Source organism: Sturnira hondurensis, unplaced genomic scaffold, assembly GCF_014824575.4.
Source record: "Sturnira hondurensis isolate 20B ecotype Veracruz unplaced genomic scaffold, ASM1482457v3 Scaffold0019216, whole genome shotgun sequence".
In the NCBI taxonomy this organism is placed as follows: Eukaryota; Metazoa; Chordata; class Mammalia; order Chiroptera; family Phyllostomidae; genus Sturnira; species Sturnira hondurensis.
The window spans coordinates 2,220,804-2,248,453 of record NW_028091847.1 but is presented as its reverse complement, the minus strand read 5'-3'; the positions used below and the strand labels follow the sequence as shown (position 1 = coordinate 2,248,453).

At 43.8% G+C, this 27,650-nt stretch overlaps 1 protein-coding gene across 2 annotated transcripts in view; it reads right to left on the bottom strand.

The window, feature by feature from the left end:
* The window catches only part of ABCC5 (ATP binding cassette subfamily C member 5), a 76,660-nt gene extending 50,362 nt beyond the window's left edge, over positions 1-26,298 (bottom strand). Inside the window, exons 1-5 of one of the 2 annotated variants that reach the window (XM_037027631.1) lie at positions 26,090-26,298; positions 22,657-22,840; positions 1,244-1,401; positions 897-1,052; positions 63-210 (exon numbers count right to left, since the gene is read on the bottom strand). In XM_037027631.1, the coding sequence (XP_036883526.1) occupies positions 63-210; positions 897-1,052; positions 1,244-1,401; positions 22,657-22,785 (591 nt within the window). In that variant the 5' untranslated portion in view covers positions 22,786-22,840; positions 26,090-26,298. The remainder of the gene's footprint in view (positions 1-62; positions 211-896; positions 1,053-1,243; positions 1,402-22,656; positions 22,841-26,089) is intronic. The other variant, XM_037027632.1, reaches the window with a different exon arrangement.
* Positions 26,299-27,650: the final 1,352 nt, after the last annotated feature.

Sequence of the window (27,650 nt, the reverse complement as noted above, 5' to 3'; positions counted from 1 at the left end):
AGTGTTAGAGCTGGCCATGGCTGGGCCCCTGGAGACTGTCAGAAAGGATGGTTAGAACTTACTGGTCCACTGAAGCCAGCCAGCTGCGTGATCATCAGGCACACGATGGAGAGGATGAGCCTGGTGCGGCAGAAGATCCACACAACCCTTCGGAGGGAAGCAGCTTCTGGCCCAACTTCATTCAGCTCTTCTTGCCACAGTCTCTCTAGTCTTAACAAGGGCACATGTCCTCCGTTACACATCTCCCCAGGGAACATACACACCCTAGCTTCCCTCCTGCCATCACTTTTTGTCTCCAGGCTTTGACACCACGCACACAAGTCTTTCCTTTGAAATTATGTTACATAGCATTTGCCTTCAGGGGAGAAAACAAAAACAAAAAACCCATCCTGGGTGACTACACATTTACTCTGCATAGGGAGCCTCTCAGGATACAGAAAGTAATGAGAACAAAAGTCTTTCCTTCCACCCCGAAAGATTATCCATCCCTGCATAGAATTTCTGGATAAGAACTTCATTTCTCAAGGGTCCCCAACCCTCTCTGAAGGGCCCCGTTGTAAAACGTAAAGGTGTAAACTAGATTTTAATCATGACAATGAGCTACCACAAAAATGTATTCTGTCACAAGGCGGCAACATAACCTCCCTGTAGACTCAGGAAGAGAAGCGGGGCTGAGAGAGAGAGAGAAAGCCCGTGGTTAAACAGGAGTAAAGGTGAAATAGGAGATAAAGCAGAAGAGCAAAGAGAAAGTCATCCCAGGCTCCCCTCCCTCCGTCGGCTAGCTCAGATCCTGAAACGACACAGAGCCGAGGACTCCACACTGCCGCACCCACACTCCTAGCTCAGGCCCTACGTATCCCGTGGGTGGGTCGCTAGAGTGGACCGGACATGCCTACCTTCTGCAGTTCACGTCGGAAGACTCGTACTTGGACAAAGACCAGACATCCTCCATGGAGAGCTCCCTCTTCTTGTGGGCCAGGCGGGCCAGGGGAGAAAGCCAAGAAAAAGTCATACAGGAGAAGAGCCCAGCATTATCCACTGGGTGCTGGTGTCTAAGGAAAGAACACCCAAAGCACAAAACCGTCAATACACACCAAGGCACCAGCCGGCGTTTATAACACCATCTAGTAAATGGAGCTCCTGACTAAAATCCAGGCTCCCCAAATGGCACGATCTTAGCCTGCATCGCCAACACCCCTTTTGGGGCTTCGCAGAGAAGTCATTAAGCAGAAGAGTCTCTTACTTAGACGTGGTCCGAATGGGCTTCAGAGCACTTAAGCTGTGGTGGTACTTCCCCTTCGGATGGTCCTCATCCAGGATTCTGAGCTGAGAATGCGTACAGACATCCAAGGAAAGGCCCTCCGCTCGGGCTGCTGTTTCCAAGGCGTCTTGGCATTCCAACTGTTTGGACAGAGAGGGAGAGAAGACATCAGAACAAATCTACCTGACACGGAGGCCCTAACTGCAAGCCAGGTTCATCTTAACTGAGAAATTCCAAAGGTTCGGGGGGCTAAATGTCAACTTGGGTGGTACGAACTCGCTAAGGAACATTAAACCAGACACCTAAAACTTCTAAACTAATTGACTTCATTTTTTTTAAAACATTTTCAGGTTCAGAAACATTGAGCAGAAAGTACAGAGAGTTCCCACGCACCTTCTCATCTGCCCTCTCTGCTCCCCATCCACTTCCCATTATAAACACTTAGCACTATTGTGGAACGCCTGCTACTGATGAGCCAATATTGACATATTACTCTGAACTGAAGTCCATAGTTTACATTAGAATTCACTCTTTGTGTTGTACATTCTAAAATGTGTATTTTGTCCCCCAAATGTTTTATCTTTCATTTCCCAACATGGACTGAGAGTCGATTACTCTACTAACTGCAAATTCTTTTACCCATTTTCTTTGACAAAAAATTCGAAATCACCCCCAATTAAACAGCCCTGTCATGCAGAAAGAGTCAGCATGTGCACAGGCCTTCTGTCTTTCCTTTCATCAGCAACAGGGAAGGCAGAACAGCTAAAGAGCTCTGATATCAGATTTCTGCACCATGAAGCAGGGGGTCTCATGAGTTGAAATACAAAGTTATACATATTTGCTATAAAGCTCATACATATCAGTTAATCAGGTGAACAAAAACGCATGTAATTCAATGTCTGACTCTGGCAGAAGAGTCTGGGCCAAGAACCAGGACACATCTGTCCCCACTTGCTGTAACAGTAACTCCAAGTGTACGCCTCCCTGTCCCCAAAGCAGAAGTATTTTTCCTCAAGAAGGATAATGAGTCCATCACCCTTTTCTCACACCGTCACAAATACTTCCAGCAATTACTGTGAAATAGAAAGAACAGAGCCCCGAACTGAGAAAGCGTTAAGAGCTATAGCACCTAACACACTGCGTGCCTGGCACGAAGTAGAGTCTCTATTGTTCCCTCCCCGCTTTTCCACACAGAACAAACGTCAGCGGAACAGAAAGAGCAGATTTCACGCGTGGGGCCCCCAGTCGGCATGGGTGCCTAGGTGCACTGCTCTTCAAACACAACAGCTTCGGTTCACAGGCCCGGCACTGCTGTCCAGGATCAGGAAACTGCACAGTCCAGGCAAAAGGGAAGCACACTTTTTTCCTTTCATCAAAGGCAAGGCAGACCAGTTTCAAGAGAATAACAACACAACGACAAGTGAGTCAACACTGAATTCAAAGAATTAAGTCCTACAAAGTCCTTTGGCATACCGTGAACACTTATTTAGTGGTTAGGGACTGTGACACCTAATAATGAACTAAGTAAAGGCTGCTGAGATTCAAACACACAAAGGTTGTGTGTTTGTTTTAAGCCTTTAGGCTGCCTATAACCACAAGGGGAAGAAAAGAAAACCTTTGGATTGATAAAAAAGAAAGTTACACTAAAAATACAAACACACCTATCATACGAAAGTAGAAACTGGGAGTATGTACGAAGTAAGAACAGACTATTACAAGGACCACCCTTATCGGATATCCAAAGCTTCAAAAGAAGAAAACAATGAAGGCAATACCACCTCACGTGCGCGCTGGGTAGCTGCCAAATTGGACCATGTGCTGGGCCATAAAGCAAACCTGAACCAAAGACTGACATAACACAATGCACAGTCTCTGATCACTCGGGAACTCAGAAGTAGAGATTCTGAGAAGGAATCTCAGAAGGAAAATCTCTCAATATTTTGGAAGGAAATAAACAGAAGGAAAATCTCCCAATATTCAGAAATTATGCAGCACACCTTCAAATAATATGCATTAAAGAAGACATCAAATGGAAATTAGTAAACAGTCTGAGGCAAATGGTTAAGAAAAAATGATAACGCATCAAGCTTTATGGGATGCTGCTAACGTGAAGGTGGAGTGAGGCTGTGAGTGCCTTAAAAGCGTGTATTAGAAAGGAAGAGTGAGAAGTCACCGCTCCAGGCTAGGGCCTGGCAGCACTGCCTACAATGGGCCAGACTGCAAATGTTTTAGGCTTTGGGGACCAAGAGGTGCAACTGAGGATATTATGTAGCTACTTACATTACAAAAGAAATGTCCACAAAATGTTTACTGATGAAATTCAAAATATAATAATAACAGTACAATTTTTCTGTAATACAGTCTACTCACAGAGTAACATTTCACTTAATTAGAGTTTAAAATGGTTTCCCTTTTCATCAAAATCAATATGAAATCTTAATCTGCTCATGCTGACTTGTAGTAAGATTTTACAATTTCCTCTTTGAAAATGTCTTTTCACCCAGACAGGTCCTGCCAAACACTGAAAAGCAATCCATGAGTGTGTGACTTTGATTGGGCATGTTTACCTCTTGGACGGCACTATAGAACTCCATTAGATCTTTCTCTTGACGGCTGCCTTTTGTATGACATTCCCTTGCAGCTGACACTGCATTGCATTCTAACTGAAAGTTGGTGGCAGCTACTGAATGACTGAATGAGATGGATTTTTTAAATTGTGGCAAAATATATATAACATAAAATTTGCTGTTTTTACCACTTTAAGCGTAAAATTCAGGGGCATTAGCTATATTCACAATGTTGTACAACCATCATCACTATTTATTTCCAAAATAATATGGAAATTTCCTTTATACTTCATGGAGTACACGAAGTAATCTAAGCTGTAACTTAAATTACAGAACGGTAATTTAAGCTCAGATTTATATATTGCATATATATAAATCTCCACTACAAATTTGCAAGGGAATGGAGATCTCAATTCTGGTTTTACCATTCAAAAGCACGTGAGGTACACAGGGTGGCGGGACATTACTTACGCTTCAAGCATTAGCTGTCACAGAAATTCATCACAGCACCATTTACATTCCCACTAGCAACATATGGGAGACCCAGCTTCTCCACATCCTCATCATCACATGTGACTGTCATTCTTTTATAGTTTAGCTATTTTAAAAGGTGTAGCTCAATCTCTCATTATTTTTTAAAAAATATATTTTATTGATTATGCTATTACAGTTGTCCCATTTACCCCCTTCACTCCCCTCCACCCTGCACACCCCCTCCCACCCACATTCCCCCCGTTTTAGTTCATGTCCATGTGTTATAAGTTCTTTGTCTTCTACATTTCCCACACTATTCTTGCCCTCCCCCTGTCTATTTTCTACCTGCCATCTATGCTACTTATTCTCTGTACCTTTTCCCCCTCTCTCCTCCTCCCACTCCCCTGTTGCTAACCCTCATGTAATCTCCATTTCTGTGGTTCTGTTCCTGTTCTAGTTGTTTGCTTAGTTTGTTTTTGTCTTTGTTTTAGGTGTGGCTGTTGATAACTGTGAGTTTGCTGCCATCTTACTTGTACTTGTTTTTTACTTCTTTTTTCTTAGATAAGTACCTTTAACATTTCCTATTATAAGGGCTTGGTGATGATGAACTCCTTGAACTTGACCTTATCTGAGAAGCACTGCATCTGCCCTTCCATTCTAAAAGCTTTGCTGGATAGAGCAATCTTGGATGTAAGCCCTTGCCTTTCATGACTTCAAATACTTCTTTCCAGCCCCTTCTTGCCTGCAAGGTTTCTTTTGAGAAATCAGCTGATAGCCTGATGGGCACTCCTTTGTAAATATAACTCATTTTCCCTTGCTGCTTTTAAGATTCTCTCCTTATCTTTCATCTTTGGTGATGTAATTACGATGTGTCCTGGTGTATTCCTCCTTGGGTCCACCTTCTTTGGGACTCTGAGCTTCCTGGACTTCCTGGAAGTCTATTTCCTTTGCCAGATTAGGGAAGTTCTCCTTTATTATTTGTTCAAATGACTTTTCAACTTGTTACTCTTCCTCTTCTCCTTCTGGTACCCCTATAATTCGGATGTTGGAATGCTGAAAGATGTCCTGGAGGTTACTAAGACCCTCCTCATTTTTTTTGAATTCTTGTTTCTTCATTCTTTCTTGATTGGATGTTTCTTTCTTCCTTCTGGTCCACTCCATTGATCTGAGTCCCAGTTTCCTTCCCATCACTATTAGTTCCCTGTACATTTTTCTTTATTTCACTTAGTGTAGCCTTCATTTATTCATCTAATTTGCAACCAAATTCAACCAATTCTGTGAGCATCTTGATTACCAGTATTTTGAACTGTGCATCTGATAGGTTGGCTATCTCTTCATTGCTTAGTTGTATTTTTTCTGGAGACTTCATCTACTTTTTCTTTTGGGCCATTTTTTTCTGTCTTGACCCACCTGTTACATAGTGAGGGGCGGAGCCTTAGGTGTTCGCCAGGGCAGGGCAACCCATGTATGTGGGTTGTGGTGCTGTATGTGGGGGAGAGGTCTGAGAGGGAACAATGGTGCTTGCTTGGCTCTCTGCCAGATTTCAGTCACTTCCCCCACTTCCCACAAGCAAAGTGGGCCCCTCTGGTGCTGATTCCTGTGTGGGTGGGCTTGTATACATTCTAGGACCCTGTGGGTCTCTCCAACGAACTCTCCTGTGAGGCTGGGAGTCTCTCATGGCACCTCAACCCCACAGATGTTTTCAATCGGTGATTTGAGGCTTTATTTCTCCGTGCAGGAGCCCTGGGTTGCATCATCTGTCTTGCTCCCCATTTTTGCCTGGTTTATCTGCACGTGAATGTGAGACCGCCCAGTCTGCCAGCTGCACTGCACACCATAGTGCCCCCCCACCCCCACCCCCTGCAATCCACTGCCTCACTGGGTCCACCAGCCGCTGCTTTGCCGTGAGTCCTCTCTGCCCGGCTGCCCATTCTCCACTCCTCCTACCGGTCTGGATGAATTTGTCTTCAACTCCTTGGTTGTTGGACTTCCATACAGTTTAATTTTCTGTCAGTGCTGGGTTGTTGTTTTTTTTTAATTGTTGTCCTTATTTTGGTTGTGTGAGGAGGCACAGTGTGTCTACCTATGTCTTCATCTTGACAGAAGTCTCATCATGATCTTAATTTGCACTACCCTAATGGTTGATGATGTTTAACATCTTTTCCTGTTTACTTGCCACCTATGCATCCTTTTTGGAGAAGTATGTGCCCCAGTCTCTTGCCTATTTTCTAAGTGGATTCTTTTCTTAGTGTTGAGCTTAGAAAGTTATTTTCTATTATGTATTCAAGTCGTTTTTCAGATGATTTGCAAATACATTCTCTCATTTAATGGCACACATTTACCTTCTTAACTGGGCCATTCAGAGAGCAACAATTACATTTCGATCAAGTGTAACTTACTGATTTTTTTTCTTTTAGGGATTGTGCTTCTAGTGTCACGTCTAAGAACTCTTCATCTAACCCTGGGTTGTGGGCCTTTACTCCCGATTTTTTTTCCTAAAAGTTTTATAGTTTTACATTTAGATCTACGATTCGCCTTGAGTTAATTTTGTATAAGGTGTGAGATTTAGGTAAAGTTTCCTGTTTCTTCCTTTCTTTCTTTGCCTATAGATGCCTCTTCGTTCCAACACCATCTGTTGAAGACTGTCTTCCCTCCCTCAAATTGCTTTTCTCCCACGTATAAACCAGGTGACCAGCCCTGCGTGGGTCTGCGTGGGTCTGCGTGCGTGCGCCGCTCCGCTGGTCCCCTCGCCGACCCTCCGCTGCTCCTTCGCCAACCCTCCGCTGCTCCCACCAACCTCGCTCCTCCAGCAGCACAGGAAGTCTCAGAACAGGGAGGATGAGTTCTCCAACTTCCTTCTTCCTTTCAAAAACTGCTTCAGTTATCCTCGTCCTTTTGCCTTTCCAGAAGAACCGAGTTCAAGAGTTGGAGGGTTTTATAGACATCTTTTGACATTACCGCATCACAAAAAGAACAGTCGGTATGCCATCCCTTAGTATTCTTGTGTAAGAATGACATAGTAGGATTAAGAGAAAATGAAAATCTTCACATCTTGATTCACTCTTTCAACAAACAGTTATTGAGCATCTACGTGAAAGACTGTTCCAGATGCTAGGAATAAGAATATGGCCATTTCTATTTATTTAGTACACTAATTTCATTTTCTTCATCTCCAAAATGCCTAGTTACAATTTTCATCGAAACCTATGAAAAATAACCCTGGCTGGTGTAGCTCAGTGGACTGGGTGGGCCTGTGAACCACATGATCGCGGTTTGATTCCCAGTCAGGGCACATGCCTGGGTAGCAGGCTAGTTCCCAGCAGGGGACTCATGAGAGGCAACCATACATTGATATTTCTCTCCTCTCCTTTTCTTCCCCTCTAAAGATAAATAAATAAAATCTTTTTAAAAAACCTATGAAAAATAGAACCAGAGCATGGAAGCAGGGAACAGACTGACAAGGACCAGAGAGGAGGGGGGAGGGGGATACGGGGGAAAAGAGGGGCAGGGACTAGTCAAGTAACATGTATGAAGGACCCATGGACATGGACAACAGGGTGGGGACTATGGGAGGCAGGGTGGGCAGGGCATGGGAAAGCAACATGGGAAAATAGGGACAACTGTAATAAAACAATAAAAAAATTAAAAAAATAAAATACCCCCTGTTGTACAATTACAGAAAGGAAAAAAACCCTATGCACAAAGATTGCTGGCAGTCTGCCACGAGCAAGAGGTTGCTGGAAAGGTGCCCAGCCACGCAGTAACGCAGGGGAGGTGCCTGAGCTCACGAGGAGCCCACGGCGAGGCCCACCAGCCAGCTGTTTATAAGTCCTTGACCTGGAGATATCACCAGTTACAAATAAGGACATGGAGGCTGAAGACAGAGGCTTGTCAGAGGCCCTGGATGTGCAGGGAAGGGCTGGGGCCTCACAGAGCAACCGTGCTGCACATGTGCAGGGATGCCAACAGGTTCTGACTTAATTTTCCCTACAGGAGACCCCACAATGCTCCGTGTGCACCCAGAGATCTGAAACCCTCTGGCACACTGGGGGAACAAAGCAAAAGCAAGGGCACCCAGCAGGACAGAGGTGCATATGTCAGGGCTCCCAGTCATTCCGACCCTGGGCTCTGCACCTGGCCACCTTCCCTGGAAACAACCCCCCCAGACACCAAGGCTCTGACCCCCAGGCTGCCTCCCCAGCCCCAGTGATGCCCCTCGATGTAGCTTAGAAACAATGTGGGATGACACAAAACTCAAATGAGCCTCAACAGAAGCAAAGCCCCCCCCCCCCCCCCCGGTGAGGCTCCTGAGGCTTCTCCTAGAACAAACACACCCCAGGCTCACCTGAGGAGTTCCCACCAAGCTCCAGCAATAGTGGAGATGGCTCACAGGACCCTGCTCAGGACTGGACCCACTCAGAGAAGGTCATCCCAAAGAGGAGGACAGCTGTGAGCAGAATGCCGTGGTGGACCTGCTAGCTCCAATGCCACCTGCCCAGGTCCCAGCCGCCACGAACATTTTGGTCACAAGGCAAGGGGATACCCTTCTGCCCAGATTTCTCAGGTACTTCCTTCTTTAGAGACACCCCAGGTACAGAACACCTGCACACAATCCCCTACAGGTGTCATATTATTTATCTTGCTGGTGTGTGTGGGGGTGTTTAACATAAAACTCCCAGCATTAGAAAATCAACTAGAGATGGAAACACATGTGAACTATGACCCCTGGGCAGAAGTACCAGCTAGAAGGACTCAGGGTCCCTGGCAGCAAACGTCCTGTGGTAGTTCTGCCAGCCTGGGCACTGCAGATAGGACACTTGCCAGGGGTTCACACCTGAGCCCTCACCACCAGCTGTCTCCACAGCCACCTCCCTGCTGGCTCCCAGGTGGCCTCTGCTCCCTCCCTGCACTTGGCCCTGCTGGCAGATCCAGGGCAGAGTCCTCCCCTCTGGAGCCCAAGGGCAGGCCTGCAGCCTCTCTGCTCCCTCACCCCCTCCTCCTGAGGACCACTTCCTACCCAGTGCTGCCTGAATCTCCTGTTTTAAAAAACCTAACTAAGTCTATCTATTGGCAATGAGAGGCTGGCTCAGCTCATCCTTCCAGAATCCTCTCCACCCACCCAAACCTAACTTGTAAAACCAGGCCAAGGTCTTGGGGGCCCAAGTTCTAAGGAAACCAAATCTATCAGAACACAACAGTGTGAGAGACACTAGGTGCACCCCCAACTTGGATTATGCCAGCTAGCTAGAGCGCATCCCAACACACACAGCGACGGCACGTGAACTCTGGAGCACTGTTCTCCAGGCTTGAAGGCATCCAGTTTCTTGCAAGAAACCTCAGTGGCTGCCTACGAAGCTGTCCACCTCCCCCAGGGCATGGGCGGAAACTCACTCTCCGGGGCCTGTTCTAAGACAGGCCAGGGGCTCTAGGTGGAGCATGAAGAGGTAGCCAGGGAAGCAAGGGAGACTGAAGGACAGCTCACACACAAGGGTCTCGCTGTGGGCACCATGAGGTTTGCAGTGAGCAAGTGAGTACATAGTTTCCAAAGTCCAAGTCACAAGTAGGTGACTAGAACACTAGAAATAGTAAACAAACTATTTCTACTTAATTGCAAAACTGCACTTCCTGATTGTTTTTAAACCAAAGATGAGCAGATACTAGAAAACATACATTACAGACTGGTATTTGAACATAAGATAAAAGCAGGTTTATACTACTCTCATCTGTACCCACAGACGTCTCGCACTTCCGACGATTCGGTTGGATGCCTCATTTCTCTTCCTCACTAGGCTTCCTAAAAAAGCTTCGCGTGGCAAGCATGCCAAGGGGAATAAAGGGTGCCTGTTTAAAGGTAAAAATAAATTTCTCCTACCACATTAACATTCCGTAAAGTGAGTTATCAACATTCTAAGGTTGAATGAATTAAAAATGGATATGAACCAAGAGAGAAGATTTAATACCTTCAAGCTATAAGGGCTTACTATAGGAAGGCACAAATAACATGACAGTTCAGTCACGGTCCACCCCGATGGGGGTTTCTGTAGACCTGCATTGTTGGAAACGCCCTGCAGATTAAACACGTTGCTTCCTTCACTCACAGAACCATGCGTTCAATCTGTGAGGAGGAACTAAGCACCTAACCAGGACTAGAGCTGCCAAAGCTATGAAATACCTGACAATCACATTTGTTTTACCATAGGGATCTGTATATCCCTGAAGACCTATTCTAGGATGTAATAACTGAGGAGTAAATAAGACCTGAACTTACTTATGATCAGAGGATGTCTGAGACTGAGATGCCAGGGGGACCCATCTACAGGGACCCTGCCCATGGCCCTGAAGTCAACTGTTTGAAGAAACTGGCTCCTAAGGATGATAGGTGAGGAATTTTTTTTTTTAAGATTTTATTTATTTATTCAATATATGGTTTATTCAATATATGGAAACATCAATGTATGGTTGCCTTTGGTGTGTCCCCTGCTGGGAGTTGGCCTGCAGGGAACTGGCCTGCAACCCAGGCATGTGCCCTGACTGGGAACCGAACCTCGATCCTCTGTAGGTGAGGAATTTTTGAAGGATGTCCATATTCAAGCAGAGAATCAAAGAAACTCAACTAAAAGAATTATAAACTGACTGCCATGGCTATACTTAGCAAAAATTATTTTTAAAAGGTATTAAAACTCAAATCTGAAAGGAACTAAGGCAGTGGAAAAAATCAGAATATGTGAAATTCCTCAAATAAAAACTTACTGATTTTAAAAAATTGTGCCTATGTCACATACAATAAAGAAAGCAAAACACTTTACACTTTTTGCAGAAAAATAACATGACAGGGTAGGGAAATGGGAGTCAGAGACTATTTGGGGGAACCAATAAATACCAGATTGGAGAGGAACTAATTGACACCCAAGTTTCACACTGCATGTAAGTCCATCTGAAATTAACCCCCAAAAGTTACATAAAAATCATAAAATAAATGGGACAGAGAAAATTAAATGGCATAATCAGTCCAACTATGGAAGGGAGATCGCCTCCATTTTTCCCCAAAGCCAGAAACTATTAAAGGTAAAATGGATAGGTTTAAATAGGAAGAGGAATACTTTTTGCATAATGAAATTAGCATTAGGGGGAGAAGAAATAAAGTAGTGACCAGGTAACTAAGGTATTTTAAATAGTGTTATAATCTGTCATTCAACAAATATCTATTGAGGGTTCCGTACCAGGCACTGCTCTCGGTCCTGGGGAGGCAGGAGTAAACAGACCCACACCTCAAAATCACCGTCCTCACACTGGTCACATCTAATATCGCCTTTTTTCTAAGTATATTTTATTGATTATGCTATTACAGTTGTCCAATTCTTTTTCTCCCCTTTATCCCCTCCCAGCCCTACACCCCCCTCCCTCCATCATCACCTCGCCCTTAGTTCATGTGCATGGGTCGTACATATAAGTTTTTTGGCTTCCACATTTCCTATACTATTCTTTTTTTTTAACATTTTACTTATTTATGTTTAGAGGGGAAGGGAAGGAGAGAAGTATCAATGTATGGTTGCCTCTCATGAGTCCCTTGCTGGGAACTGGCCTGCAACCCAGGCATGTGCCCTGACTGGGAATCAAACCACGATCCTGTGGTTCCCAGGCCCGTGCTCAATCCACTGAGCTACACCAGCCAGGGCTTCCTATACTATTCTTAACCTCTACCTGTCTATTTTGTACCTATCAATTATGCTACTTATTCCCTGTGACTTTTCCCCAGTCCTCTCCTTCCCCTCCCCCCTGATAACCCTCCATGTGATCTGCATTTCTGTAATTCTGTTCCTGTTCTAGCTGTTTGCTTAGTTTTTATCTTTGTTTTTTAGGTTCAGTTGTTGATAGTTATGAGTTTGTCATTTTACTGTTCATAGTTTTTCATCTTCTATTTCTTAGATAAGTCCCTTTAACATTTCATATAATAAGGGTTTAGTGATGACAAACTCCTTTAACTTGACCTTATGTGGAAAGCACTTTATCTGCCCTTCCAGTCTAAATGATAGCTTTGCTGGATAGAGCAATCTTGGATGTAGGTCCTTGCCTTTCACGACTTTGAATACTTCCTTCCAGCCCTTTCTTGCCTGCCAGTTCTCTTTTGAGAAATCAGCTGACAGCTTTATGGGAACTCCTTTGTAGGTAACTCTCTCCTTTTCTCTTGCTGCTTTTAAGAGTCTCTCTTTATCTGTAACCATGGATAACTTGATTATCGTGTGCCTTTGTGTGTTCCTCCTTGGGTTTATTTTCTTTGGGACTCTCTAGGCTTCCTGGACTTCCTGGAAGTCTATTTCCTTTGCCAGATTGGGAAGTTTTTCCTTTACTATTTTTTCAAATAAGTTTTCCATTTCTTGTTCTTTCTCTTTTCCCTCTGGTACCCCTATGATTTGGATGTTGGAGTGCTTAAAGTTATCCCATAGGTTCCTAAGCCTCTCATTATTTTGAATTCTTGTTTCTTCATTCGGTTCCAGTCCGATGCTTATTTCTTCCTTTTGTTCTATATCACTGATTTGAGTCTGGGTTTCCTACCCTTCACTGCTGGTTCCCTGTATATTTTGCTTTACTTCATTTTGTGTAGCTTTCACTTCTTCCCTCATTTTGCAACTGACCTCAATCAATTCTGTGAGCATCCTGATTACCAGGGTTTTGAACTCTGCATCAGATAGGTTATCTATCTCCTCATTGCTTAGCTCTTTTTCTGGAGTTTTGATCTGTTCTTTCATTTGGGCCATATTTCTTTGTTTCAGGCACCTGTAATATTGTAAGGGGGCAGAGCCTTAGGTATTCACCAGGGCAGGGCAACCCTCTTTGCTGCACCGTAGCACTGTCTGTGGAGGAGGGGTCAGGGAGGGAACAGTGCTGTTTGCCTGCTCCACTCTAGCCCTACTTTCCACCTAACTCTCCTGTGAGACTGGGACTTTCTCCTGTCATTGCAACCCGTTTTTACAGCTAGAGGTTTTCAGTCTTTAGTTTCCTGTTCAGCCAGCCCCGCCTCGCCCCATCTCCACCCCACCTCTGGTCTGGATGAATGTTTCTTGAACTCCTTGGTTGTCGGGGTTCCATGCAGTTTGATTTTCTGACAATTTTGGTTGTTTATTGTTTTTAAATGGGTTGTTATCCTTCTTTTGGTTGTGCTAGGAAGTGAAGTGTTTCTACCTACACCTCCATCTCAACTGGAACTCCTCCGGGGATTGTTCATATTCTAATATTTCTAAAAGGTCAAAATCCAGAATAATCTACTAAATTGGTTCAGAAGTTTTTCTCTCAACTTCTAAATGCAATGTAAGAAATAGAAGAAATATAAGTTATTTAAAAGAACTATAAGTTATTTAAAGAAATATGTTATTTAAAGATATAACTATATATACCTTAATAAAAATAGAGATAAATCTAATATGTGAAGAAAAAAGTCAGACAAACCTACATTATCTTAATGCTGCACCAATTTTTAATATGTTCTTAGCAGAGAGCAAACTGGTAACATGTTCTTAGCAGAGAGCAAACTGAGAATTTTAAATTCTCTGTCTCCATAACTCTACTGTATGAAGAAAATTTTTCGTAAGGAAAAAACATATAATTTAAATTGAGTGGTTTACTGGGAACTAAATGTCTAGTACAAGATTAGTGGTTAAACTACAGCTTAGTGCTGTCCAACAAAAATATAATGCAAGCCACAAACATCACTTAAATTTTTCTAGTAGTGCCATTAAGAAAGAAAAAGATACAGGTGAAATTAATTTTAATAACATATTTAACCCAGCATACAAAAAATCTTATCTTTTTAACATGTAATCAGTAAGAACTTTTTAATGAGCTGCTTTACACTCTGTTTTTCTTTCCTTGGTACTAAGTCTGCCTGGCTCACACCAGGATCACTGGGGGAATCCGGTGTGTACTTCACACACACAGCACATCTCATTCGGACCGGCCACGTTTCAAATGCCCTACAGCTGCATGTGGCTTGTGGCTACAGTATCGGACAGTGTAGCCCAGCAGTTGCCAAGTGAGGGTGATTTTGCTTGCCCAGGGCACATTTGGCAATGTTTGAAGACATTGTAGTTGTCACTACTAGTATCTAGTAGGTAGAGGTCAGCAATGCAGCTGAACATCCTGCAATGCCCAGGACAGCACCCCAAAATAAAGAGCTATCTGGCCCCAGATGTCAGCCATGCTAAGGCAGCCCTAGATAGTTAAACAGCTAGGCCAGTACCTGATGTACGCTGATCTAGGTAGGTGGATGTATTTTATGAGGCCTGTTTTTTACATTATGATGCTTTAAATAATCCTTTTTAGAAGTAACATTTTACAGACTCTCCTGAGAAGGGATGAGGATCCCCACTTCTCTTGATTTCTCTCCAGGGTCACTACATAAAGACTGAAAGCCTCTCCATGGCCAGAGGACACGGCCACAGGGACAGCAGTTGGCTCTTTCTAAGGGGGAAATACTGCTTGATCCAGGAGTTAAGAAAACGTTAAACAAGGAAATCCTAGTGCTATTTATATCTTCCCAAGGACTATATGACTAGGAGACATTGAACATTTTTTTTTCCTACTCAGGTGATGCAGACACATCAGGGTGGGGACGCTAGAGAGTTAAATGAAATAAATTTGGGTTCAGCTTGGGTTTAAACAAAGGCCAGGGAAACAGTCACACACCTGCCCCTCTAGTAAAGGAAACAAGGAACATTTGAAACATAAGCAAACAGAGATGCTTGCAAAAGAGACGTTCCCTGCTCTGTGTGTACTAACCCCATGCTCGTGACTGTGGTAACTGCCCGCACCCACCACACTGCAGGGACACCGATTACCTGGCGTGGCTCATCTCATTTTCACAGGCTGCCACAGCGCGATGTCTAATGACAAGGCAACCGTGGGCTTTCCCCCTGCGTGGAGGCCCCTGGGACAAGCTACAGGGGCCAGAAATCATCCTTCAGGCAGAGCAATCCATTCCTGACAGCGGGACAATGGCAGGGTAGCCTTCCTGAGCCTGGGGACGGAGGATTCAGCCAAGCTCTGGCGAATGCAGAGAACGACAGGCAGCAACGGGCAACCCAGAGGTGCCTCCCAGCTTCCAGGGGTTTAAAGGCTGTGCTGCCCCTCCTGTGCGGCGCGCCCCACAGACAGCCATCTCCGAGGTGCAGTCAGAACACCCGACAGCATGCTTTCCTCCCCTCTCCTTAGTGCACACAACCTGAACACAAACACAGAACCAGCAGCCTTTTCTTTTCAACCCTTCTGGCCCGGGCAAAAGCTCTTCTGTCCCATTCCCCTTGGGCGACACACTTTTAAGGGGAATTGTGCAATTTTAGGTACAGGTTCCAAGAGACTCAAAATATTAAAAACTAAATTCAAAAGAAACTAAAATTTTCTTTTAAATGAACAAAATTTAAAAAGATGAAGTCTTCCCAAGACCAGCTGACACCAGGCTTTCCCACCTCCCCTACCTGCAAATCAAGGAAACCTACCAAGGACATTTCCTCTTTCAATTCTCATCACATCTACACTCCAGCGGGTTATTTCCATTATCCTGACCATCCCTAGCTCTTCCATTAAGAACTTCCAGATGGTGGCCACTGTAGTCAAGAGGGACAGCAAAATGCTATGATGACATCCTCACGGGGAGGAAGCAGAACAGAGTAGAAGAGCCTACTCCTCCGTTAGAGAACTGGTAACCTCAGCCCTACAGCTCAGCAGCTACGAATTAACTGACACATCTCATCTGTAACTACCAGTTCACTCATCTCTGCCTGTGCTGTGTTGCACCTCATGCTGAGGACAGCTATTCATAAACCAATGGACAGAAGTGCATATCACCACCACGGTAAAACAGGTGTTTTCCCACAGTTCAGAATCTAGAATTACTCCATAATCAGCAGGAATTGGAGACCTCTTATTTGCATAAATAAGCTAACTCCCAAGGAACTTATTCAAAGTTCCTATTACATTGGGGTGTGAGATTAACTTTGTTATTACAATGATAAGGTTTCAAAGGATTACACTGAACTTGAATCCCAGAGGGGAAAACCTTACGGAAACACTTGAAGCCCCACTGATTGACGGGATAGAAAAGACTGCATCCCATGAGATCTGGGGCAGAGGTTCTGTGCGGGCTGCACAGCAGAGTCACCAGGGGAGCGTTACAACAACACGGATGCCTGAGCGCTACCCCAGAGACCAGTTTAATTGGTCTGGGATGGGGCCTTGCATCAGTATTTTTTGAAAGGTTCTTTACAAAATGCAGCCTGGGCTGAGAACCATTGATTGAGATAGTGGAATACTGTCTTTTGCATTTGACAAAATGGCTTAAGATTTTCAGGCTTTGGCTTGAAACAAAAATGCCAAAATGAAATTTATAAATAAAACTCCCTTCAGGGCCTAGTACCACGTGTGTGCTCCTGTTAAATGCTTCATAAGAGACATCAGTGGTTCCAGGATGTGACCCTCCAAGAATGAAGAACAGGCTGGAACTGCTGACAATGGTGAGAAGAAAACACAAAGTGAAAATTTGGGCAGTTTGGCTATTTTTCCACTGTGAGAATACAACATTTAAGGTAATTAAGTGCTCCACACCATACCTGCTTTAGTAAATGGAAGTTTTCGCCTACTATAATAGAGTTACGATGATACTTTGAACAGCTAATTCAAAAAGTAATCTTAACTAATTTAAACATACATAACTTCTAATTATCTAAATCAGCTAACTCCCTAAAAAGGGGGTGGGGAGGGAAAGGAGTACAAACTTAATCCTACTTATCAGTGAACTTCACTGTGGCCAGTTAACTTCACATTAGTCTGTAATTTGGATATTAACAGAGCCAACCCTTGCTACACCTTCTGCAGGCCTGGTTGCCTGTTCTGGCATTGACCTTTCCATTTCTGATTAAGAGAGAGGGGATGAATGGTGAGGCATTAAAAAGAATTTGCAGAAGGCTACCTAAAAGCAGAACCAAGATTCCACTGAAAAAGTTTTCATAGCTTCCAAGTTATCTATCTTAACAAAATAAAGACTGAGGTATTTAAAACTGCTTTAAAAAAACAGGAAGCTAGTTCCTATATCTTTTCTTCCTTTTTAACAGAAAGCTCCTTCAACTCATGCCAAAAGGCTGTATTTACTTCCCTGAAGCAGTATTTCCTAGGAAAGCGGCAGCAGCCCTGCTGCCGATGGCATAATAGAGCTCAGATCTCTACCAACCTCAGGAGACCCTCGCGCTGTCAGTTCAGTCACCGCGCAGCAGAGCCACTTGGGCTCTGCACCAATAGCAGCACTGTTGTCATCTCCACCAGGGAGCTCTGGGCTGCTATTGGAGACCAACACCTGGCACCAAGCCTGAAACCCTTATCATATGCATACCGGACCGACCGAGCTCTATACGGCTTTGTGGATGGGGGAAGTGGGGGGACCAACACACAAAAAGGCAGGTGTTCTTACTCATCCTGTCACTGTCCACAAAATGTGCTGAGTCACTGTGTACCAATTGGGAGAAAAATAATGCAGTGACTGCAAGCACTAACCCGCTTCACCCTGCCCTTCTCTTAAGTAGACTCACAGGTAATGTTCTTGACTCTGAAAACACAAGGGCATAGACAAATTCACAGGCCCTTTTTCTTATCCCTAAAGAAAAGCTTTCAGAGTCAAACTCTCTAAAAGTGCAAGGCACTAAACAAGACTACTTCATAACAACAACTATGTCTCTGGGTTGAGAGGATAATGGTGATTTATTTTTTTCTATAAGGGTCTACATTTTGCACAGTTTCTATAATGAGATCCTAATTCTTACATAACAATTCACCTTAGAATCATATTTCCTGGTAATTAAGAGATTAGATCCACATCCTGATCTCTAGGGTATAACTTCAAAATATTTCAACTCACTAATTATAAAACCCCAGCCCAGATTAAAGGGTCAGCTTCACATGAAACTAAAGGAAATGCTAAGCAGCGGTCACTGGACTTCGTGAATGTATGCTTTGTTACCTTGCCCAGAGGCAGAATATTCTAACTTGGTAGAAAGAAAACTCCACCAAAGGCACACTTTTGAGTGGAAAGGGGAAAAAAGGAGAGAAAGCAGTCATATGAGCACATGAACTTTAGCTGACTTCTGCTTATTTTCCATTCTTCCTCCTTTTCCAGATTCGACATGCTAATAAAAACCAAGTCACCCTCAGGTTTGGGAGCAGTAAGAAAACAACTACACAATAAAAAAAGCTGACAAAGCATTTTATAGTTTTATCTTGCTTTTGCTTAAATTTCAATTTAAAGCAACTAAAATCCAAACTCCTTGCCCTATTATTCAAGAACACACACACCATCTGAAACTCACCACCCTATTCCTCTACATCTACGACTTCACACTTGATGCTTAAAGCCGACCGCTCCCCGTTGGCCCTATCCACAACTCTCTGCTAGGCATGTTCTTCCTTTCTCCAAGTTCTACCTATTCCTCAAGTCTCCAGTCAATTGCTACCTCCTCCCGAAGTCCTCTGGTTTCAGAGACTGAAGCACTCTCCCCTTCTTACTAATTTCCAAAGCATCTGCCTTACAGTACTATGCACGTGTCTCTGAGCTGAAGTTTCTGTTGGAGGGCAGGCAGGCCCAGCGTCGATTCAGCTTAACCCGCAGCAGACCCACTTCATCCCCTGCTGTGCGTGCATCTCAGTGAGTGCTCAAATGTTCACTGAATTTTTTAAAAAATGAATAAGCATCACATCTTAAAATAAAGAAATAAATAAACCAGGGCTCGTGGAGTTACAGTATCTACATAGGCCAATACACGGGAGCAGTGATGAGAAAAGGAGCTGTGCCTGCAGAGCCTGCCTCAGCCCCAGTGCCGGTGTGAAGGACTGGTCTAGATGTAAATCTTCGTGCCTGCTGAAATTACGCCAGCCTAAGGCCAGCCAACACTACTACTTAGGTCAAAGAACTAGCCGCACAGAGGGCACCCCTCGTAGCGCGTCGGGATGAAACGATGTCTGCTAAGCACGGAATTGCGTGTGGCCGCAGCATTAACTAAATAGTCATAAACAAAGGTTGGTATAAAATGCATTATTTTTACCTTCATTATTTCTAAGCAGGTGTGATACATATATTTGAGGATGTGACTGATTAGAGCAATTTTCCTCAAAGGGTATTTCAAAGGAACGATGTGGCCACAAATACTAAGGAGTCGGCAGAGTCTGCCCTCTGCAACTTTGCTTACAGATTGATTAAAAAAAATCACTGGCCCATTTAAAATCAAAAGTTTTTCCTCAGCGCTTTGCTTCCAAGTTCTGGACCTCTCAAAGGCTAATGGTGGTGAGTATGACCTTGTTTTCCAATTAAGAGCCACAGATGAATTCTTATCTTTTGTTCCTTGCAGTAGTTTTGTTTTGTTTAATTTCTGAGGGATAGTAGGTACACTTGGCAACTGGGATGTTTGATCCCAGATTTCCTCTCTGTAACTACTATAGAAATGATGGTTATGATTATGTGACATGAAATTGTAATCTCTACCCTCTCTACCCAGTTACCAGCTTACATTCTTTTAAAAAAACTATATGCTTAGATAGCCATTCTGCTTCTCTACTACTTATATTATCCATTTTTATACCATCTCTGAACTAGAAATTTTTTGTCACATTGCTGATTCCCTCTATCAGCAAACTGTTAACATATAGGACAAGTTCAAGATCAATAAATCTAAGAAATTTTTGTTTTTGACATGTTAAATGCAAGAACATTCTATGTGATATGTAAACTTTTAAAAACACTTGATAGTTACGAATTCACTTTAATGTGCAGAAAAAATGGTTTCATAAGCCTACAATTTTATTGCTTAGGTCACGGCTAAGCAAAAAAGAAAAAGAGAAAAAAACTAATGGAAAGAAATATTTTAAGTAAAAAAAAAGGTCAGAGGGTATAAGAATATGATAAAAACAAAACAAAACAAAAGAGCCAGGATTCAAATTTAAAAGTTTAAGAAACATGCAATGACAATAAAAATGAAATTCATGTCAGCCTCCTGAAACTTGAAGAAAGTGTTATTTATTAGCCTTCCTGTTTCTTCCAGATGAAGCTCAGTCATATGAAGGAAACCGTCTGATGCCTGACTTCATAATTTTGGGGACCAAAGGCACAAGAGTGACTCTATTTCCAGTTCTTTTCCACCTGCACAGGAAAAGCTTACTGCTGCCACTGCCGGTCCTAATGTCAGTTCTCCTCTAACCAACTGGAGAGGGGCCCTGTCCCTAGAGACTTCACAGGGCCACACACTGGCCCCCTGGGTTCCACCTGTTCTGCTCAACACACCATCCTTGGGCAAACCTGCTCACTCCCAAGGCTTCATCTGCATGGACACACTGATGACCCTCAATTTTTTTTGGTTCTCCTTGCCTGTGCTCTATCCATCACTTTACCTGGATGCACTTCAAATTCGCTATGCGTAAAAGCAAACTCATTATTACCCCCAGTGCTAGGCACCTCAGTGTGCCCCTCCCCTTCCCACCTCACTATTATGGATACAGACCTGTGGCTTCTCCTGCGTTGTGGGCTAGCACAGGGGCCTCCCGACAGCTCTCTCTGTTTTTTTCCTCCCCTACACAGGTTCCTGCCCAGTCCCCAGCATAAGTTCCTCAAAACTAATCTTCCCAAGATAATATAATATTAAGTCTTATTATTAGCTTAATAATAAGACTCAACCTCATTAGCCATTGGGTTACACATATTAAGACTACAATGAGCTATCAGATATGCCTATCAGAATGGCTAAAATAAAGATTCCAGGGGAGGGCAGGTGGAAGAGGGTAAACGGGACAGATGCTGATGACAGGAGACAAGGCTTTGGATGGAGAGCACGCAAAGCAGGGTGCAGATGACTACTGTAGAATGTGCACTCAAAACCTATGGAATTTTGTTGACCAATATAACCCAAATGAATTCAATTAAAAAATAAAGATAACGGTAACACCCAAACTGGCAGGAATGCAGAGAAACTGGATGCATCTTACATTATGGGTGGGAATATAAAACCGCACAGCTCCTGTGAAAAGAGTACTGATGTTTCTTACGAAACTAAACACGTACTTATTATATGACCCAGCAACTGTGTTTCTGGGCAGTCCAGAGAAACAGAGCTTATCCACAAAATCTTACACAGAAATATTCAAAGCACCTTTACTTGTAATAGCCACAAACTAGAAATAACTCTCGTGTCCTTCACTAGGTGAATGGTTAAACAAACTACGGTTTACCTACAACATGGACTACCACTCACAATTAAAAGGGAAGAAATATTGATACACATAACATATAAGATAGATCTCAAGGGAATAATGCTGAATGAAAAAGCCAATCTCAAAAGAGTCCACACTGTATGACCCCCACTTATATGCAATATGCCATTCGTGGGAAAACGTTAAATTAGTAAGACAGCCAAGGAGGGGCAGCAAAAGTTAGGCTGACGAAACTCTGGTGTCAGCAGCAAAAACCACATCTTTCCCAAGTTTTTCACATAACAAAGGCACGAACACAAACCTGACTTCCTAAACCCAGTCGCCCCCCACTTCCCCTTATTAGTTACTTTTGTAAGCATGAAAAGAAATAATTTCTTTTCTTAGAAGATACTTCCTCCTGTTTAAAATGTATATTCGTTGTTTCCTTTGGAGGAAACTAGATTATTACATGGATTTACTTGAGAAGCTCACTGATTACCCTACAACAATATACAACTGTTTCAAGTACTATCTGAAATCTGAATGACTCTCTCCAAAGGAGTCATGTTAAACATGGGCAATGGAAACAAAGGGGGGGAATTTTAAGCACATGAATGAAGTGTGATGGTTCCTATTCCCCCTGCTCCATTCCTCCTCCCCTCCCACTCGTTCTCTTCTCTTCAGCAAAGCCTTTTCCGAGGGCACCGAACAGGAGCCTAAGTAGCAGAGAGAAGCCAAAGGGAGAAACAGGTGGAAGGCTGACCGCCAACCTCTCCTCTTTCATAAGTGACCATAAATTCTTTTTTTAAAGGTTTTATTTATTTTTAGAGCAAGGGGAAAGGAGGGAGAAAGACACGAAGAGCAACATTGACGTGAGAAACAGCAATGAGTTGTCTCCATGCCCCCAACCAGGGGCCTGGCCCCCAACACAGTCACATGCCTTGACTAGGAATTGAACCAGGGACCTTTCCGTTTGCAGAATGGCGCCCAACTCACTGAGCCACACCAGCCAGGGCGATAGATTCTTAACAGTTACCTAAAGTCAAAAGAAACTTGTTTTAAACTATGTGTGACACGAACAAAGATGATGTGTTCCAGTCAACAAGCAGATAAGGAAAGGGACTTGGGAAAGGACATACTGACCAGCCGCGTCCTCTTGTACTTGGAGCCCTCGTGGTCTTTGTCCTGCCGGGCAGTGCTGGTTCTCTCTCTCACGTTTCTGTAACCGGGACTGGGGATGATGTACTCTTTCCCTATGTCGATATCCTTCATCTTCTCTGAATGGAGGTGCCAGGGCTCATAGAGTCCTAGTTTCACTTAAGAATGTCTGAAATTAAAAATTCATCAAGAACAGACCTTTCCTAAATTGTGCTTAATAATACGCAAATATACTTTTAAATAGAAAAAATGGAAAAAGCACTAAGATTTTCTGCCATTATAACTATAAAAGACATTTAAAAATTTAAGTACCAAAAAAATTTAGTGTACTTGAAATAAGAATTATCTCCTCCTACTGCTAAGGAAAACAAAAAAAACATTAGCAAAAATAAACCCACTGGTAGAGACCTGCTCTCTCCAACTAAGTTCGAACCCAATGTATAGAGGCTTTGGATAGGTCTTTTAAAAAACAAAACTTACTGAAAACATTTTAAGTTTGTTCTAAGAATATCAAACTCCACAATTTTAAAATGGGTATCATTCCTCCTACTAAATTTTACTAAATGAAAACTCACAAAACACTTATTCTACAAATGATCTATCCCATCTCTGCATTTTCACAATTAGGGAATGAATTAGCTGATATTATTTTAAAGCAGCATGGAGTTACATAGCTAACACATAAAACTGTATTATACCCTAACTTTAAAAACACATTCCCCTTGGGATAGGAAAGTGTTCTAAAATTAGATAGCGGTAATGGCTGCACAATTCTGTGAATATACCAACAAAATACTTTAAAAGGCTGAATTTCTATGATTTATAAATTACATCTCAACTGAGCTGTTATTAAAAAACAAACACCAAACCAAATTCCCCGCCCTGTCCTACAAAGTCTAACCTAGTATGACCTGAAACTCTGTTCTACATCTGTTTGCCTGGCCAACTCTAATCAATATCCTATATCAACTTTGGTTACTTCTTCAAAAATAAAGCACATACATAGCACTCTGAAGCATTTCCCCCACTCTAAGATGGTTCAAAGCTTCCCAGATACAAGCTGAGAAAATCCTCTCATACCAGCCTCACTAGAAATTGAAGTATTGACGTGCTGCCTTTTGAATTCCACAAATTCCTAGCTAGCAATCGTGGTTAATTTGAAAGCACTACTCTGCAGACAAAATTCGGACTGCTACAATTCATGTTGTAAGGCATCAAAAAAAAAAAAGGAAAAACGTACTAATTCTCTAAATAAAAAGGACCAAATCTCCTCCACAGATATGTTTCCAGCACAAAGAAAGCTTGACTTCTTCTTACCTTTCAGAGGTCTGACTCGCATACCTGAGTTGATACTGCTAAGTTACTTCTTTTCAAACAAACCAATACAGCCACCTTGTCCAATGACAAGTTCCACCCTAAAGAACACCAGCTGACAACCGAGAACACAATCACATCATGGAGACCTCCACAAGCCTAAACTGTAAACAGACCTGGCACCTGCCAGTGCTCCCCATGTCTGCATGCAGCTGCAGAGAAGAGTAATTAATTATTCTTGTTACAGGGGTCACAGAAGTCCAACCTTCATCTCCAAAGGTTCCCAAGCCTAGCTAATCGAAAAGATTAGCCCTTCTTTGAGAAGAAGCAGGAGGAGGGGAGGGAATCTAAAAGGGGGGAGGCCCAAAGAACTCATTTATAATATCAAATGCCATCTCGTGAGGAACATGGAGGTCACCTCGACTGTCTAGGAACTCATGATAACCACGGTTTCTTTCCAGCACTTTATCTCACGTTATCCTACATGTGAAGGATGTGGGGAGCAGTTTCCCAACACCTCGCATACCCTTGCTTCTTTCATTTCCTGGGGGAAAAGGGCAGGGCTGAGGGAGCACACAGTTACTATCTCCTGGCCTTGAACACACAGGTGATTCCACCAGCTGTGTATCGGGGATGTAAGACAGGGCATTCCACATGGAGGCCAGCCTCGGGCTAGGAAGCCGGACAGGTCTGGGAAAGAAACAAGGCCCCAATTTGAACAAAGCCGGTAAGGAAGAATCACTAGGCTAAGCTATTTTTAAACTGATAAGAACATACTACAGCCAAAAAGACCAAGAAGCCATGGGGTAAACTATTTTTAAATACTATTGGTATTTACTTCTTTTCTTCCATTCTCCCTTGAAGTTGTTTTAAAGTCTCTTTAAAATGCTAACTTGCTTTAGTTATTAAGTGAGGAGAAGAAAGGGATTTTTGTTCAAGTTGGAGCCAGAGCTGTGGGATGGCACCAGCAGAACCACCAAAGTGGGAGGACCCCAAAGAAGTGCCAGACTAAAAATTACCAGAGCTGCCTTTTTTTTTTTTTTAAATAAAATCAAGACTCTCCTTCCAGTGATACAAGGGTACAATGAAGCAGATGAAGCTGCACGGGGCGAGGGCAGTTCCACAGGACTAAGAACTTTAATTAGCCAGATTGGTGTTTCCAAACTGCCTCAATAACTTGGATTTCCAACATCTCAGGAATCTGGATCCAAGCCCTGAAGCTGCACAAGAGGACCCGACTGGAGGCTGAAAGGAGGATTCCCATTAATCCCCCTCCTCCAATCCCCTTGTATTTCCAAGCCTTTGCACCTCTCACTTACTCATGCTGGAGACCCTGGCACAACCTTCACATCTCCCTACCCATCTCCACCTTCAAAACCTGAAACTTTGTCAGTCATTCCTGTGCCTCCTACCTCCCCACGTCTGTGCAGAAACCAAATGACCCTTGTGTAATAAATACAGAGCATCATGCAGCTCTGTGTGGTGGAAGTGGAAAGGGCGATGATGACAGTCAAGAAATCTGGATTCCATTCTGGGCTCTGCCCAGGGTTTGCTGTGCGTGCTTAAGTTACAAACCTCCATTTACCCTTTTGCAAAAAAAAAAAAAAACCCAAAAGGATGGCTACTCAAGTCCCTGGCAGCTCAGTCTCCGGTGTGCGGCTTGAGCTGGAGTGTCCCATGCCGCCCTCCCCACAGCCCTAAGGATGGGAGCTTCTCTCAATGCAACTTCGTCTGCGATGCCTCGGACCCTAGGGCGTTCCCACAGCCAGTTGGGGCCTGACAAGCGATAGCGACCCACACCCACGGGCCGCGGGCACAGCACCCCCTGGTGGCCGCAGCCGGGAATGTAGCCAGCACCCTTGACCACTCATCCCACCCTACCTGCCTTCCCAGGCCTGTACCGCACCACGAGCCCTCAGGGATCTCATCCCAAGGAGGGGTCGGCGGGAGACAAGACGAAGGCCAGGCCTTTTTTTCAGGTCTCTGGCTTCCCCCGAACTGCTCGAGTCCCGATCACAGCCGGCCGCCTCCAGGGCAAATACACGGGGGTGACCCAAGTGACAACCGAGGGGAAGGACGGGATGCGGTGGCACCTGCTACCTACCTGCGCCCCAGGACCGGGACCACCGCGCCGGCCACTCGACCACGCTCGCGAGCATCAGCTCCGTAGCAAAACAAGCCTTTATAGCGGCATTGGCCGCCAGACTGCGCAGGCGTGCTGCACAAAGACTGCCCAAGACTGAAGGGAATTGTAGTCCTCCTTCCAGGAGCCCGAGGCTGAACTCGCGGCAAAAGACTCTATTTCCCAGAAGCACCGTAGCAGCGCCGGGGGAGGTGCTGGCTGCTCCCCTCCACAGCGTTCCTACCTCTGCACCATCCTTCCCAGTACTTCGCGGTCGTGTCTGCAACCTCCTGTGAAAGCGCGCACCCCCGAGGGTGGCCGGGGGGCTGACAGTAGCCCCGTGTGGTAGGGCAGCCCAGTGTTGGTAGGCCGGGAGATGGTGACAGAGTGCGGCCGTTTATGCACCAGAAACACCGTGAAGGTCACCGTAGCTTCTATGTCCTTGTCGCCAGTCAGTTCCCAGTCTTATCTGTTATGACTGGTTGTTCTGGAAGCCACCCTGCATTCTGATATCACCTTTCTTACTTTTATCCCACTGCCCAAGGCGTGGTGTGTGCTGCCTGGTTTCTAGATAGAAATGCTATGATCACGGTTTCTAGAGTGGCAAGCCTCTTAGAAACAGTGTGCTAACTCATCCCTATCTCTTTACAAATGAAACTGAGGTTCCCTTTATCTTTCTGTGTGTGTGTTTCATCGGTGCCTTCAACATGATCATAATATAACTACTCTGTTGGGTGTCTAACTACTCAATACCTGATGCTTACATACAATTCTTGTTTCTTTTAATCTCCATGACAACACTCTGTGTAGGTATTATGATTATCCATTTCAGAGATTTAAAAAGTAAAAGAGGGTAGAGTGACTTTGCCCCCTTTATACAACCAGATAGTGTGACCACACTAGTGTGTCGTAAAGCAGAAGCAATTAGCACAGTGCTTTTGCACAAGACTGGACTGATAAGCCAGTGCGGTAGAACGGAGAGCTGAGAAACACACTCATGCATGTATGTGAACTTGAGCTTTAACAGAAAAAAATTACAAATCAGTAGAGAAAGGAAGAAGATTCCTTAAATAGTGCTGGGATATTGCTTATCTATATACATTTTTTAAAAACTCAGGGATTACTGCTTTATACATACCACTTGAAAAGTCCATTTCAGGTAAATCAAAGACCTAACTGTGAAAGGAAAAACTTTTAAGAGAGAGAAAAAGAAGGAGGAAAGAGAGGGAGAGAAACATCGATGTGAGAGAGAAACATAGATCGGTTGCCCTCCCTACTCCTCCCGACCTGGAACCTGCATCCTAGAAATATGCCCTGACCGGAAATCAAACGAGCACCCTTTCTCTTTGTGGGATGACGCCCAACCAACTGAGCCACACTGGTCAGGGTTGAAAGTGAAAACTTTGAGACAATTAGAAGAAAAGGCGAAATATCTTTGTGAACTTGAGAGTAGAAAACTTCTTAAACAAGATATAAAAACAAGAAAGGAAAAATTGGTGACATTTTACTATATTAAAATTTAACCTTTTGTACAAGACACTAT